The sequence below is a fragment of the Trachemys scripta genome, chromosome 1, assembly GCF_013100865.1.
Source record: "Trachemys scripta elegans isolate TJP31775 chromosome 1, CAS_Tse_1.0, whole genome shotgun sequence".
Taxonomy (NCBI): Eukaryota; Metazoa; Chordata; order Testudines; family Emydidae; genus Trachemys; species Trachemys scripta.
In genome coordinates, this window is record NC_048298.1 from 228,708,377 (window position 1) to 228,725,649 (window position 17,273).

Genomic DNA, 17,273 nt, shown 5'->3' on the forward strand with positions numbered 1-17,273 from the left:
AGCCAGGGCTTTGTCAAGCCGGGCCTTAAAAACCTCCAAGGAAGGAGACTCCACCACCTCCCTAGGTAACGCATTCCAGTGTTTCACCACCCTCCTAGTGAAATAGTTTTTCCTGATATCCAACCTGGACCTCCCCCACTGCAACTTGAGACCATTGCTCCTTGTTCTGTCATCTGCCACCACTGAGAACAGCCGAGCTCCATCCTCTTTGGAACCCCCCTTCAGGTAGTTGAAGGCTGCTATCAAATCCCCCCTCATTCTTCTCTTCTGGAGACTAAACAATCCCAGTTCTCTCAGCCTCTCCTCATAAGTCATGTGCTCCAGACCCCTAATCATTTTTGTTGCCCTCCGCTGGACTCTTTCCAATTTTTCCACATCCTTCTTGTAGTGTGGGGCCCAAAACTGGACACAGTATTCCAGATGAGGCCTCACCAATGTCAAATAAAGGGGAACGATCACGTTCCTCGATCTGCTGGCAATGCCCCTACTTATACAGCCCAAAATGCCTTTAGCCTTCAGAGCACACTGTTGACTCATATCCAGCTTCTCGTCCACTTGACCCCTAGGTCCTTTTCAGCAGAACTGCTACCTAGCCATTCGGTCCCTAGTCTGTAACAGTGCATGGGATTCTTCCGTCCTAAGTGCAGGACTCTGCACTTGTCCTTGTTGAACCTCATCAGGTTTTTTTCTGCCCAATCCTCTAATTTGTCTAGGTCCCTCTGTATCCGATCCCTACCCTCTAGTGTATCTACCACGCCTCCTAGTTTAGTGTCATCTGCAAACTTGCTGAGAGTGCAGTCCACACCATCCTCCAGATCATTAATAAAGATATTAAACAAAACCGGCCCCAGGACCGACCCTTGGGGCACTCCACTTGAAACCGGCTGCCAACTAGACATGGAGCCATTGATCACTACCCGTTGAGCCCGACGATCTAGCCAGCTTTCTATCCACCTTACAGTCCATTCATCCAGCCCATACTTCTTTAACTTGGTGGCAAGAATACTGTGGGAGACAGTATCAAAAGCTTTGCTAAAGTCAAGAAATAACACATCCACTGCTTTCCCCTCATCCACAGAGCCAGTTATCTCATCATAGAAGGCAATTAGGTTAGTCAGGCACAACTTCCCCTTCGTGAATCCATGCTGACTGTTCCTGATCACTTTCCTCTCCTCTAAATGTTTCATAATTGATTCCTTGAGGACCTGCTCCATAATTTTTCCAGGGACTGAGGTGAGGCTGACTGGCCTGTAGTTCCCCGGATCCTCCTTCTTCCCTTTTTTAAAGATGGGCACTACATTAGCCTTTTTCCAGTCATCTGGGACCTCTCCCGATCGCCATGAGTTTTCAAAAATAATGGCTAATGGCTCTGCAATCTCACCCGCCAACTCCTTTAGCACCCTCGGATGCAGCGCATCTGGCCCCATGGACTTGTGCACGTCCAGTTTTTCTAAATAGTCCCGAACCACTTCTTTCTCCACAGAGGGCTGGTCACCTTCTCCCCATGCTGTACTGCCCAGTGCAGCAATCTGGGAGCTGACCTTGTGCGTGAAGACAGAGGCAAAAAAATCATTGAGTACATTAGCTTTTTCCACATCCTCGGTCACTAGGTTGCCTCCCTCATTCAGTAAGGGGCCCACACTTTCCTTGATTTTCTTCTTGTTGCTAACATACCTGAAGAAACCCTTCTTGTTACTCTTAACATCTCTTGCTAACTGCAACTCCAAGTGTGATTTGGCCTTCCTCATTTCACTCCTGCACGCCTGAGCAATATTTTTATACTCCTCCCTGGTCATTTGTCCAATCTTCCACTTCTTATAAGCCTCTTTTTTGCATTTAAGATCAGCAAGGATTTCACTGTTTAGCCAAGCTGGTCGCCTGCCATATTTACTATTCTTTCTACACATCGGGATGGTTTGTTCCTGCAACCTCAATAAGGATTCTTTAAAATACAGCCAGCTCTCCTGGACCCCTTTGCCCTTCATGTTATTCTCCCAGGGGATCCTGCCCATCTGTTCCCTGAGGGAGTCAAAGTCTGCTTTTCTGAAGCAGGGTCATCAGTGAAAGGAGGCTACCAAAGAAATGGCGCACCACAAAAGTCATTGGCTGGATCCTGGAAAGCCTGGAAAGGATCCAAGTCAAGCATCAAGCTATCATCCCATATCATTATGGTCAGTGTGCTTCAAGGCACTGGAGCACTTGGTCCTACAGCACATATTACCTGACGTGGAGAGAATTTTGAGCCCTAACCAAGCCGGTTTTCGCTGAGGCCATAGCACATATGACCAAGTACTCAAGCTGACCACGTTTGTTGAAAATGGCTTCCAGACAAACTTGAAAACAGGCACTGTTTTCATTGATCTAACAGCGGTGTACGATACAGTATGGCACACTGAGCTGCTCATGAAGGTATCACAGGTCCTGCTACCTTGGGTTACAAGCGTCGAACTGTTCCTCCATGATAGGCAGTTCAGAGTCCATATGTGGGAGAAGATGAGTGCTTGGAGACAACAGAGCAATGTGTTACCCCAGGGCTCTGTGCTTTCGCCAACCCTGTTCAACCTTTACATCAATGACCTGCCAACGACGGAGTCACGAAAGTTCATTTACGCAGGCCCAGACGTTCCACGAGCTTGATGCCACCTTAAACTGGGACATGACAAAGTTAGCTGACTACTGTAAGACTTGGCACCTCCAGCCAAGCGTCATAAAAACAGTCTCCAGTTTGTTCCATCTTCATCACGCCACTGCAACCCGAGAACTGATCTGAATGGTCAGAAGGTGAAGCATGAAGTAGAACCAGTCTGTCTAGGTGTGACCTTAGACCACCCACTGAGTTAGCATGCCCACCTGAAGAAGACAGCAGCTAAAGTTAAGATGTGCAACAATCTTCTTAGCAAACTGGCAGGTTCGTCATGTGGTGCTTGTGCTCCAACTCTGCAGACGTCAGCTCTTGCCGCCTCATATTCGGTGGCGGAGTACTGCGCACCAGTATGGAGCTGATCGTCACACCCAAAATGGTGGATAAGCAGTTACATGCCGCCATGTGTATCATCGCCGGCACCTTGCGTCTGACTCCACTCCCAGGGCTCCCAGTTCTAAGCAATATTGCTCCTCCTCATATCAGACGAGAGGTTGCCACTGGCAAGTTACCGGAGAAAGTTCGTGCCAACTCAAGCCTGCCACTGCTCAATGACCTTTTAAAACCACCAGCTGCACATTTGCAACCACATCACCCATTATGGTCTCATCCGCCATGCCAGGATGTTAGGGCGGAAACGCTCTGCTGAGAGAATGGATATCTGTTATAATCCCCAACCAGTCCCTGGTCGCAGACCCCACAATTTGCCCGCCTGGTTTTGACCTGCCCCATCACCAATGGTCCCTGTTGAACAGGTTCCGGACTGGGCAAGGTCTCTGTGCAGCCAACCAGTATCGCTGGGGCCTTCCTGACAGCTCTTTGTACAGCGGTAACGTAACACAGACGATGACGCACGTTGTCCATGAATACCTGCCGACTAGGTTCAGCGGTGGCCTAGAAGAACTGCATCACATCACTGAAGATGCCATCACTTGGCTAGATGACTCTGCACACGCTAAATAAATAGAGTACTCACTACACCAAAGCACTTCAGAAGCTCTTCACTAGCTCACTACTCTGGACTTGGTTATTTGAACATTGCTTATCCTCTCGCTTGCCATACAAAACAATAATTTTGTACTCAGCCATCTGTCTTGTTCACATCTCTCTGGCAGCTGTGTAATATTTAATGTTCTGCTCAAGACCTCACCGACGCATAGGAGTATATGAAAAAAAATGCTCATAAACGTTCTACATGTGTCAACTTCTTGGTTAGTGGATTGTCCCATGACTGGCTAAGATCTTTTCACCAAATTGCTACTTAAGAATGGTGGAGTACTTCTCACGAACATCAAAGTTGTTTTCCTGCATATTGAATATTGCACAGATCACTCATCATATTTTCCATTAGATCTGGCCACAAGTGTGTTTGGCTTGTGCAACTATACATCCTTGTTCTCTTTAAACAAACATTGCCTGAAAAAAAATCTAGTTATAGTAGTAGTCAATGAGGAAAACAAAGCTGTTAAATTCTGATTTACTGTTTGGTCTTTCTCCCCCTCCCCCCCCCAAATACCATAGATCAAACTGCTTTTTTTTCCCCTTGTGAACTAGCAGCATAGATAAATTCTGTTGTGGATGCTAATGCTGTTTAGACATTTTTAAATGATCACTACTTTAATATATAAACAACTGCTAAGAGTACATTCTGCATGTTTTGGATAAATAACATCATTATGTAATTCAGACTGCACATTAATAAAATGCTAGATTAATTTTAGACAGTATATGAAGTAGCTTACTGTATAAGGCAATAATAACATGGGCAAATATATCAACACTGAATATGTTTTTGTTATTTTTGTAAACTTTTGAATTAGAGTTTTGACTACTTGCATATCTTCCCTCCCTCCCCACCCCCAAAAAAATCTTAAAGCCTCCATCACAGCTATTATCCTTCAAGGAGAGTACTGAATTAACACCAATTAACACCAGATGCTCTGGCTAGTGGCCAGAAAAGTCACAGTTGTGTAATGTGGGATTCTTTCCCCCCATCCCCATGTACAAGGGGTTGAGTACATTCCTCCAGTATCCTGCCAGCTCATGCCATTCCAGGGAGGGTCTGGACCAGGACCAGAAATCAAACTCAAATTTTGTATGTGGTAGAGTAGAGCAGACCAGACCACTGAACGAGAATATTTTAATAATAAATATACATCATTATTTAACATATAAAACGGTCTCACTTGGCAAGGCAATGGGCTTTGCTTCCTAAGATATGACAATTTAGAGGGTTGCCAGCAGAATCACGCTATGTCTACACTTTGAGTGAGGGGTGTGATTCCCAGCTTGTATACACATACTTGCCCTCGGTCAATGTTGCCGCTGCCCATGCTGCCACGGCTATGCTGCTGTTTATTCCTGAGCTACCTCGAGTATGTGCAGATAAGCTGCGAATCACATGCCTCAGTCAAAGTGCAGACGTAGCCTCCAGAGGGTTGACATTGAACTGTAGGATGGTCCTGTGGTTAAGGCACTGAACTGGTCTTAGTAGAACTGAGTTCAATTTCTGGCTTTGCCTCAGACTTTCTGCAAGATCCTAGGTAAGTCATTTGATCCTTCTGTGTCTTAGTTCCCCATCTGTAAAATTGGAATAATAATATTTCCTGTCTCCCAAGTCTTTTTAGGTTGTAAACTCTTCAGAGCAGGGGTGGATTACAGCACCTAACACAATGGGATTCTGGTCTCAGTTGAAGGCATGTAGGTGCAAATGTAACACCACTGCTGAGTACTACCATGAAGACTGATGCACGCTGTGGTAGGGACCCTAGACTTGCGACGTATTCAAGCTTAAATGAATCTGAATGCATAAAATTCCTTGCTAAACGACTTCTCCCTTTTTGTGATGAAATAGTTTTTTAGGGGTGAAAAATAAAATCCATTGGGAAAGGAAAAATACTAGGGGGTGGCTGGTGGGGATTTTTTGCATGTGAATATATAAATTTAACCTCATACAGTCAAAATACTTATTTGTACAGCATAGGAATTACACTCTTTGATAGTAGATGGCAGTCTTCATTTGGCCTCATTCTCCTAGCAACACCTTCAGATTGCTGTTCTTATACAAGAACATAGACACAGTTGCCTCTCACTTGCTGATGTATTAGGACCAGCATAAAAAGGAGCAAAACTTTGATCAGCATGAAACCTTGTGTTAACTTAGTAGCTTCTCTATATGCATCCAAAGCAACCTCATGCAGGCAGTATTTAATGTATTTGCTCATTCATTTACAAAAAGGCAATTTCATGTCAAAACTGTCAGCATCTGTAATACAATACAGTGTATCTACACTTTCATTTCACAAGGAAAGGAAGAAGCCATCTGATTTATTTATGAGCTAAAGAGCTTTAGCAGTAAATCAGAATTGCTTACCTCAGACTATTACTGTAATTGGATTTTCCCCTATCCCGGATGCTAGCTGGTTAAAGGTTATAGTGGCATATTTTTAAGGAAATTGTAAGAGAACTCAAGTATACAAGTCGCAATGAAAGGAAGAATTTTAGCTCCAAAAAGGAGTCAGATAGGAAAGTTATACACCAGGCAGGACAAACAAATGTGCTTTGTGGTGCTGATGTGGAAGTCTGCTAGTATTACTTCTTTCAGATCTTGACAGGATCTTTGTTTAGATAGACTTTGTTCTTGATGTAAAATGGATTTTTTTTTAAAAGCTGTTGGCTTTTTTGGCAGGTGTTCCTGGGAGGAAGGAAATACAGTCCATAAACTTGCAATTTCTGTAAAAGTTAATGTAGCTACACAGCTTTGGAACCATACTCTGTTTGCTGAGTTCAGCAGCCACAGAGAGCTTTCATTTGATTAGCTTGGCCTTTGGTGTTAAGTGTCTCTAGGATTTCCTGAGAGACGTTTATCAAAGAAATTAAGACTTTTTTTTAAGAGCATTCAATGAAAATGTATGCTCAATAAGCTAAAGCCTGCTCAAAAGTGACATCATTGTGTACTATAATGAAAGGTAAAATCTTTCCTTACCCAGCCTAAATATTATTTGTCCTTCCGTTTACACAGAAGGTATGTCTACGCTATGATAAAAAACCTGCGGTGCTGAGTTGCAGAGCCCAGGTCAGCTGACTCGGGCGCAGGGCTTGGGCTGCGGGGCTATAAAATTGCAGTGTCGATGTTTGGGCTCAGGCTGGAGCCCAGGCTCTGAGACCCACCCCCCAGAATCTGAACATCTACACTGCAATTTTATAGCCCCACTACCTATGCCCCACAAGCCCAAGTCAGCTGACCCAGACCAGTTACAGCTGTGCCATGGGTCTTTTATCGCTGTATAGATGTACCCCTAGATTTTAAAATGGTGTGACACTAACCCTTCATATAATATGCAGCTAGGACAATAATGTGTCTTACTGAAATATCTTGTGATTTTCATATGTTGCTGGGTTGGTGTGTGTGAGAGGGATTAACTCAGTTTTCTCCTATACATTTTTTTTTATGGTGAATGATGCTAGATTGACAGTCTGGTGGACCAGTTTTTCTATTTATCCACACACCAGGTATTATATGGGCAGAGCAAGATTGCCAGCCTGCTCCCTATAATGTGCCTTAGTCTAACTTGGAGGGACATCACCTAGTTCCCACTCATGCACTCTGCTGATTTGTGGCTAAGGCATATAATGGGGAGTTCCCAGATAGTGCTAGTTGCCAAGGTAGTGTGTGTGTGGTGTGAACCCTTGAATGCTGGAAGTAGGAATGAGACCACTCTGAGATGGGGACAACTGAGGTGTTTAGAAGCAGACCTCAGACTTCAAGGTTTGAAGACTTTTAAGAGTATTCTTACTGGTGAACCCTCAGTTCTGTCTGAAAAGTTGTCTACACTACTCTGAAGGTGGTTAAAGGGAGTAGTAGATGAACACATGGCCAAAGGGTTGAATGAGTAATTTATGCAGTATTCTCATCTTACATTGGCCTGGAATCTTGAGATCTGAATTCTTCCATTGACTTCAGAAAACAATGTTTTTTTAAAAAATATTTAAATGTAATACATAGTGATTTTAAGTAATTAAGCACCTGAGTAGCTCCTCTGAAGTGATGTAAAATTAAGTACATGCTCGAGTGCGTAGCTGGATTGGAACCTAAATTTGTCCAACAGGACAAACTCTTCAATTGTGTTTTCACAACATTCAGGGGGTATTTTACAACGTGGGGTTAAGACATTTTTCCACAATATCACATTGCATTACTTTCTTCTGGACGAATATTACGATGATTCTACTGATATGACAGAGAAGGCAAGAACCCAGATTTAACTCTTAGATTCCAGGTGAATGTGAGAGGCTGGCACTTTTACTCATAAACTGACTAATTTGATGTACAAGTCATTGATTCACAATAACTATGGAACCCAATAATGCTCTTTTACAGTCACTTTTCATAAATGAACTACACTTAAAAAATTCAAAAGCCCAATCTGTTTGAGATAACACTAACAATTCTCCTCAGCCTGTATATTTTGGCTATCTGGCTCCCAATGAGTGCCCAAATTACCTATTGTGTCTTAGGTTCTTTGATGCTTGCTTTACAAGGATATGAGAACTAGCTCTCTTCTTGGCAGCTCACAGTTACCCATTGTTCATGTTACTTATTTGTTTTTCTTGGTTGGAAGTTGAATTCTGTATACAAATGTGACTCTCTCTGTCACCTGATTCTGTGGCCGTCTGAGATGCATTATAGTCCTCCATCCCATCTTCTCAGCCTTGCTTCTCACAAATGTAACAAAGTCATGGGCTGGCATTTTGAAAATATCACAAAGCACTTAATCTGCATCTTTAGACACCTACATGTTTTTGAAAAAGCCCTTGGTGACCAGAAACACTCCATTCATTCACTACTTATAGTCAATTATAGCCTAATAAATAATTGCCTTTGTTTAAGAAGTCAGTTAGTTTTAAATGCAAAACATGTTTTGTTAAACTTTTTTCCCCTCGTATATGACACATTTAAGGTAGTTTTACTTAACTGATAAATTATGGGTAGGGGAGTTGGACAATAATTATTTAATGACAGATGTTGAGATTCAAAAAGTTAAAGCTTTATAACCATTACAACACAAATTATCACTATCATATGTGAATATATCACAAAGTAAACATCCCTAAATCAAACTCTACTAAGTTCTCAAGCAGCATTTTTCTTATTTTGCCTATCTGTAAATTGTGATTGTTATCGGTAGAAATAGATTTTCATTGGTACGGTGAAATTTATATTTACTGATATATACCGATAAAAATCTAATCTTTTCAAGCCTATGTAAATGCTGTATTTGGTTGTAAATCAACATGTTATAATGGTTGGCAACCAATGAGAATGAGCTTTTCTTTAGGAAAATAAATAAAAAACTACAAATGCAAAACAAGATTAAAATACATTATTTAAATCAAGCTGCTTGCTGATTTAAATTATCGAGATAGGGTATTTAAATCACTTTGATTTAACTCAATCCACCCTGTGTTTAATACCTCATCCACAGGAAGCATCTCATTTCATTAATGAAATGAAATAATTGCTCTATGATAGAACATTCTGTCTCCAACACCCTAGCCTGTTAGCTGTTGGTAAATGTCCAATGACCAACTTCAGCCTCATTAGCCAGAGTATCAAGTAGAGTTTTGAGTGCTAATTAGGAGAAATAAAGGATCCTACCGTAGGTGTCTAATTACTCTACTGGATTATTATATCTGAGCTGGTATAAAGCAATTAAGAAATATTGCTTATATTTCAGAAAGTTCAAATTAACTTTTTCCTAATTCACAATATATTGACTTATAGTGTTCCAGACTTGTAGTTGCTTTGTTTAAATTTGAAGTATTTGAAACCTAGTAATGATGCTTTGAATATTTTCAGCCTACTCAGACAAATTTGGTCTTTCCTCTCCAACCCAAAATACATGTCTCCTCAGTCTGACTTTTTGTTTATTTCATGCCTTTGAGACTTGTGTTCTTTACTTTGGGGAGTGGTAAATCATCCTTTTAAGGGGAGACTTTCAAAAGCACCCAAGGAATTTTGAAGCACAAGTCTCATTGACTTTCAGTGACACTTGTGCTGCTAAGTCATTTTGATTGAGGTGCTTTTAAAAAGCCCACCCATAATGTATTATGGATGTTGTGCAAAAAAAACCTCAAACAATTATGCTTATAAATTAAACGCTTAATGAAAAGATTAAATATTTAACACTTTTATGATTCCAGGACTCTGAATTTGACCCCTTGAAGTTCACCAGTGTCATTGAATGTGAGAAGCCAAACAATGACTTAAGTAGGTTTCGAGGTTACATGTGAGTATTTCATATAATTACCTTCAGTCTGCAGCCCCTTCTCTATAAGACACAATTGACTTCCAGGCTCTCTTCTTCTGGTCCCCTGCCTCATTCCCTACACAGCTTCCAACTTCTGAAACAAATGAGTCAGGAATCCTACAGACAACAGCCTCCTTCACTACACAACCCTGATTCATCCCCAGAGCAGGACCATCTTGTGCTCTTACAGAGGTATCAGTTTTACAGGAAAAAATAGTATGTGATCATGTAATTCAAGACTGTATCACAATGCATACACACAAGAGAGCTGAATTAAGGTTGCACAGGCAACTTTAATTCTGGCATTTCTTAACTTTGGAATGCTTTGTCTTGCTTATCAAGAGTAACTGCTAAAATTGTTCTCTTTTGTAAGGTGCATCTATTCGTTGAATACCCCATGTCTTGGGGCAGTCATTCAAAACTCCTGCCTCTCCATTCAGATGGAGTTAGAAGTCTCTCCCTTCCATTCCTGAAGATGAATTTATTTGTCAGTAGTGGTCAGCTAATACCCTGGCTATAAATGCCTGAAGCAGGGAGGTAATAGATAAAAGATTCCTCCCCCCACCACCCTCAAGGAGCAAAAAAAGCCCACCTGGAAAGGGGGTGGGAGGGAATCAGTTGCATATTATTTTTGTTAAGTTGTCTGTCGCTGATTTTTCTTTTTAAATGATTCTCATGGAGGAAACTCAGAAGTAGAAATGATATTTCTCCACTCACATTGATGTTTTCTTCCTGTCTTTCAAGCAAATGAATAAAGTTGTCTTAGTTTTGGTGGTGTTGGCTTAGGAAATATTGTCCTGGAATAACTTTACATTCTTCAGTCTGTAGTCAGGTACAACATGAGACACTTCTTTACCTAAATCTTTGTCTAAACTTCAGTTAAAATAAAAAAAAGAAAATAATTCTGTTCAGTGGACAGTGATGTATTCCTGTGTCTCTTATTAGCAGTGATGAGCACTGTTAATAAACTAGATGAATAGTGCAAAAACTGAAAAATGGGGCTTTGAATCGATATTGCCTTCCATCTCACAAACTGTTATTTTTGTCACCCTCCTTCCCCCCAGATTTCATAAACTGTTTATCCACATTAGCTTCAAACAGTGAGTTCAGGATGGACACTCCTTCATATATTATTTGAAACATTATAAACATTATCAATGGCATGGAACAGATTTTCAGCTTGTGCAAATCAGCATAGCTCCTTTGCAGCTACATCAGTTTAGACCAGCTGAGAATGTGGCCCTGTACTAGTCACACAAGATATACATTTCATGTAAAGATGAGAGCTGGTATAACTTACTTATTGTTTGTTTTTCAGTTTTAGTATTTTTTATATAGTACAGTTTTCGGGGGTGGGTTCCTCTCTAGTTTTCCTATGTGGTGAGGGCCTTCTTGCCTTTGGCCCCTGTTTGCTTGCAGCCTTTCCTAGCAGGTTATGCCAAAACCCCAAGGATTAAAGCCCTGCCAGACCTGCCACAGGTCTTTCCCCCAAGGGCTTGTCTACGTTGCCCGCTGGATCAATGGGCAGCGATTGATCCAGAGGGGGTCAATTTATCGCGTCTAGTCTAGACATGATAAATCGACCGCCGAGCGCTCTCCAGTCGACTCCGGTACTCCACCGGAGCGAGAAGCAGAAGCGGAGTCGACGGGGGAGCATCAGCTGTCGACTTACCACAGTGAAGACACCACGGTAAGTAGATCTAAGTATGTCAACTTCAGCTACGTTATCCACGTTATTCCCGTAGCTGAAGTTGTGTAACTTAGATTGCTCCCCGCCCCCAGTGTAGACCAGGCGGGCATCCTACATCCTATGGCAATATAAGGCTTCCTCCAGATTCAAGAGCAGATCTAGGAAGCTGAAAGAAGACAGACTGAAACTGCTCCCCACAGAGTGCTCTCTGGGGTCCGATTCACCCCTGTACCTCAGGTTCAGCCACTCAGAGCACTCCAGTGACTTCCTCATCTCCAGCTCTGGTAAGCCAGGACCATGGTGCAACTTCGGGCACTCAGACTTAACTTAAAGACCCCATTCCCCTGAGAAACAGTCCAAGAGGAGTGAAAAGTCGCCACCAAGACCAAGGAGCAAGGAAACCTCGCATCCCAGTGCAGCACTGCTGAGGCTTCTAGATACCAAGACTTCTGTCTTGAAAGACTTCTAGTAAGCTGCATGCCAGAAAGTCGTCACCCGTCTTTTAAAACACTAACAATTCTACAGGCAGCAGCACATTCAAAACGAAGTAAGCTGGCCTGTTCCCTAGCAGAATGCCAAAGTATTACCCGTCCTGGTGGTCAGTATCCTGTATGCAGATCAGCATACTAGTCGGCACAATGAGCCATAAAAAGTACAATAAAATACATTGAGGCAGGCCTGGCCCCCAGCTTTCTCAATGTTGCAGATGTGAAGCATTACTGAAGCTGGCCTTTATACTCACAGTCATAAACTGCACTGAACATACCCAGTGCATGCTGAGGGGGCAAGCAAATGGTCTATTCCACTCAACAACTTGATTTAATAATGGCCACAATTTCTACTCTTTTGTGGATCCCAAAGTCATTTCCTCATTCCCCCCACCCTTTAAATAGTTCTTGTCCTGCTTCTAGTGTTGTGAGAAGAATAAAATAAAAAAAATTCAAAACCCAGCATGAGCATAGCCAAACTATATACAGTATTGCTAACCATGATTTGGGCCCCAGAAATAACAAAATTTGCCTAAAAATACTGAGATTTTGTTTTAAAAATACATGGGGGCAGTATGTGCTTTCTGGTTTTACAGCTTTGCTCTGGAGCTATATGGGCTAGAATTATTTTTAAATTTTAAATAAAAGCTGAAAACCTCACATAATCATATGACTCCAGAAGCTTGGGGCTTTAAGAAACACCAATTATAGTGAGAGTTGGTAATGTTGTGTATGTATAAGAGAGTGGTGTTAACTCACAACATACAAATGTATCTAAAACCATGGTGCAATTCATCAAATAAATAAATGTAAAGCTAGTGATAGGGGGACATCCAAAAGTTAGAAGTGCATTTCAGAATAAAGTTTTGATGCCTCTCTTTCTCTGTGGCCTGCTGCAATCAACCTTCCCCAGCAGGCCCTGCCACACATCTTCCTCCAAGCAAATCCCCATCCCCTTTATCTGTTGTTATCACCATGAATAGAATAAACTAGTAGTCTGCTACTCCCCTCCAGAGTACCAGACTACTAGTCACTCTCCTCTCTGTTATTTTCAAAGAGAAGGTCACTGCCACCACTCCCAAAGTCAGCATGGTCTCTGGTGGAGAAGGTGCTTAGCAGTGCTCCCCCACATATGACATCTGGGAATCTGCTTAAAAGGCCTCTGAGGCAAGCAGACCCACATATGCCCTGGTGAGTAATTGCTAGGGAAAGCTCAAGGTTCAAGCCAACGGAAAAGTAAGAGATGCCATGATTTTCCTATATTTTTTTCTCTTGGATGAATTAGAAGGAGCACACACTATCTGGACACTCTCTCTAATAAATAAGTCAAACTGACTTGTGCTAATCCTCCTAACCACAAGGGTTAGGCTCAGTGAGTCAAAAGATCCCGAAAACATACAAAGGGTATGTTTTCACTACCCGCCGGGTCGGCGGGCAGCGATTGATCCAGCGGGGATCGATTTATTGCGTCTAGTCTAGATGTGATAAATCGACCCCCAAGCGCTCTCCCATCGACTCCTGTACTCCACCGCCGCGAGAAGCGCAGGCGGAGTCGACGGGGGAGCAGCAGCAGTCGACTCACATCGAAGACACCACATGAAGACACCACGGTAAGTCGATCTAAGTACGTCGACTTCAGCTACATTATTCATGTAGCTGAAGTTGCGTAACTTAGATCGATTCCCCCCTCCTCCTCCCCAGTGTAGACCAGGGCTAAGTGACTTCATCCGTTTGACTTCTACCATGTAATCAATTCCAGTTAGGCTAAGTGACTTCATCCGTTTGACTTCTGCCATGTAATCCAGGGGTCGGCAACGTTCGGCACGCGGCTCGCCAGAGTAAGCATCCTGGCGGGCTGGGCCAGTTTTATTTACCTGCTGACGCGGCAGGTTCGGCCGATCGCAGCCCCCACTGGCCGCGATTCGCCGTCCCGGGCCAATGGGGGCAGCGGGAAGCTGCGGCCAGCACATCGCTCGCCCGCGCCGCTTCCCGCCGCGCTGGTTTTGAATTTTTTCTGTGCACATCCCCTAGTTTGTAATTTTCTTTCCTTAAATTTCCATGTCCAAATAGCTCATCATTTTTCTATATACCTAGTTAGTGCATCATTTGTAGGACGGGGTGGGGAAAAGTGGAGGAAAATAAATTGGTTGTATTTCCCTCAGCTCTGCTCTCCCATGGCTTAATTTCCTCCATGTCATTTTCTAAGAGTATGTAGAACACCAGTGGATGACTGTGATTTACTTTGATATGTACAAATGAAAATTAGTAGCAAATGCTGTTTGTTTAGTGATGGGTAAAATGGGGAAAGGTTGCCATAGGATTCTTCAACTTTTCCTCCTTATGCTTTTGAGGGAAGGCCCAGTCAATGGATGAAAGAAAATAGATTTGGGTCTTGAGCATCAACAGATCAGTTTGAAATGCTGCACTATTATGGAGTGGCACAGATTGTGTTCTGTTTGAATTCAGTGTTTTATCTGAGCTAAATGAATAAGAACACATTGGGCATGAGGTGGGCGAGAGCTGCTGAGTGCAACTGAAATATTTTAATAACAAGATAAGTAAGCTTGAGATTCCCTTGTATTACTTTCCTGTGCCGGTAGCATGTTATAACTAGGGCCCTACCAAATTCATGGAATCCTAGAAGATTAGGGTTGGAAGAGACCTCAGGAGTTCATCTAGTCCAACCCCCTGCTCAAAACAGGACCATTTCCAACTAAATCATCCCAGCCATGGCTTTGTCAAGCCTGACCTTAAAAACCTCTAAGGATGGAGATTCCACCACCTCCCTAGGTAACCCGTTCCAGGGCTTCACCACCCTCCTAGTGAAATAGTTTTTCCTAATATCCAACCTAGACCTCCCCCACTGCAACTTGAGACCATTGCTTCTTGTTCTGTCCTCTGCCACCACTGCGAACAGCCTAGCTCCATCCTCTTTGGAATCCCCCTTCAGGTAGTTGAAGGCTGCTATCAAATCCCCTCTCACTCTTTTGTTCTGCAGATTAAATAAACCCAGTTCCCTCAGCCTCTCCTCATAAGTCATGTGCTCCAGCCCCCTCATGATTTTTGTTGCCCTCCACTGGACTCTCTCCAAATTGTCCACATCCTTTCTGTAGTGGGGGCCCAAAACTGGACGCAATACTCCAGATGTGGCCTTACCAGTGCCGAATAGAGGGGAATAATCACTTCCCTCGATCTGCTGGCAAGGCTCCTACTAATGCGAACCGCGGCCACTGGGAGCTGCAGGCGGCCATGCCTGTGGACAGTCAATGTAAACAAACGGTCTCACAGTCTGCCAGCGGATTACCATGATGGGCTGCAGGTTGCCCACCACTGACCTATACTATACACATTTTCATGGGGGAAACCAACATTTCTCAAATTGGGGGGTCTGACCCAAAAGGGAGTTGCAGGGGATCACAAGGTTATTTTAGGGGAGTTGCAGTGTTTGTTGCCACCCTTATTTCTACACTGCCTTCAGAGCTGGGCAGCTGGAGAGTGGTGACTATTGGCCGGGTGCCCAGCTCTGAAGGCAGCACCTCGCCAGCAGCAGTGCAGAAGTAAGAGTGACAATACCATACCATGTTACCCTTACTTCTGTGCTGCTGCTGGTGGCAGCTCTGCCTTCAGAGCTAGGCTCCAGGCCAGCAGCCGCCACTCTCCAGCTGTCCACCTCTGAAGGCAGCTACACCGCCAGCAACAGCACAGAAGTAAGGGTAGTAGTACCGCAACCCCCACTCTACAATGACCTTGCGATACCCACCCCCCACAACTCCTTTTTGGGTCAGGACCCCTACAATTACAACACTGAGAAATTTCAGATTTAAATAGCTGAAATAATGAAATTTACAATTTTTAAAATCCTATGACCATGAAATTGACCAAACTGGACCCTGAATTTGATAGGGCCCTAGTTATAACTGTATACACAATTTTATAGTGAACAGTATATATATCGCTCTCCGCTGTCATTAACAGTCATCTATAAAGAACATGTGTGGGATATAAAATCACAAACCAGAGCTATTACTTTTCCAGTAGAAAATGAAGTCCACTTATTAACAGGGAAGTTAACTACAATTTGGAGACTTTACTGGAAACTTAAGCTAACATCCTACTAATTCACAAGTCAAGCTTCAGGAGGATTTGGTCTTAAAAAGAAGAGAAGGCATAATACTCAGAATAGTAGGATTACTGCAGTTTCATTGTGGATAATTTAACAAATTATTCTCCCTAGATTATATAAAACTTTGATACATCCCAAATACTCAGCGTTCCAAGCTGGCAGTGAATGATTGCTGCTTATTGTGCTGAGCATCATTAGGAAGTCGATGATCAAGGGATGGGACAGTGATGAGAGAGGACAAAAGCAGAATTTTGGTAACTCAGAAATCAATAAAATGAAATTGTGTTCTGCTATCTTAGAACTGCTGAGGGGTATTCTCTACTAGAGTGGCAGAAACCATTTGCGCTTCATAGTTGCAAACTTGGGGTAATCTTACTAGTTCCATTTCCTTCTCTCCTCAGTTCTGGTCTCTTGCCAGATATAATCACTGCTGTATTTATAACATATCTAAAATCCACACCTTCCCACTGCTAAAACACTTGGCAATACCATGGTTCTTTCTCTCACCTGGTCATCTAAATCAGATTGCAAACTCTTTGAGGCAGGGAGTGTGTTTTCTTTTTTTCTGTGTAATGCTTTATGCACACACTGAGGGCTACTCAAATGAGCAGCCCTTTACTCTGAGAGTAGTCTCAGTGTTTCCACAGATTAAGTGTTGCCAATTCTGGTGATTTTACTTCTAGTCTCATGATATTTGGTGTGGTTTTTAAAGCCACAGCTCCTAAAGGCATGTGATAAGGTTAGAATCTCAGCATTTGTTTTTAAAAAGCATAAGTTTCTAGCACTCAGGTTGTGAAGAAAAGCATGAACACATGACCCAAGTGCATCTTAAAGGCTCATAAACCAAAGACAAATAAAAAGAACCCAATTTTTTTAATGAAAAAAAATCTCGACTTTTTAACCAATTTCATAATATTGGGGGCCTGGTTCATGGTGTTGTTTTTTTTTTAAATGTTCAGGATTTGCAATACATGGTGTTAAATTGTACCATACTTAAGGGTGGCAAAATCTACTATAAAAT

General features: G+C 42.7%; 1 protein-coding gene across 3 annotated transcripts in view; it reads left to right on the forward strand.

Annotated features, from left to right (window-relative positions):
- The window catches only part of ATP10A (ATPase phospholipid transporting 10A (putative)), a 157,617-nt gene that overhangs the window by 76,417 nt on the left and 63,927 nt on the right, over nt 1-17,273 (forward strand). For 2 of the 3 annotated variants that reach the window (XM_034757922.1, XM_034757919.1), the window contains exons 3-4: nt 9,845-9,930; nt 10,036-10,143. In XM_034757922.1, the coding sequence (XP_034613813.1) occupies nt 9,845-9,930; nt 10,036-10,143 (194 nt within the window). The remainder of the gene's footprint in view (nt 1-9,844; nt 9,931-10,035; nt 10,144-17,273) is intronic. The other variant, XM_034757920.1, reaches the window with a different exon arrangement.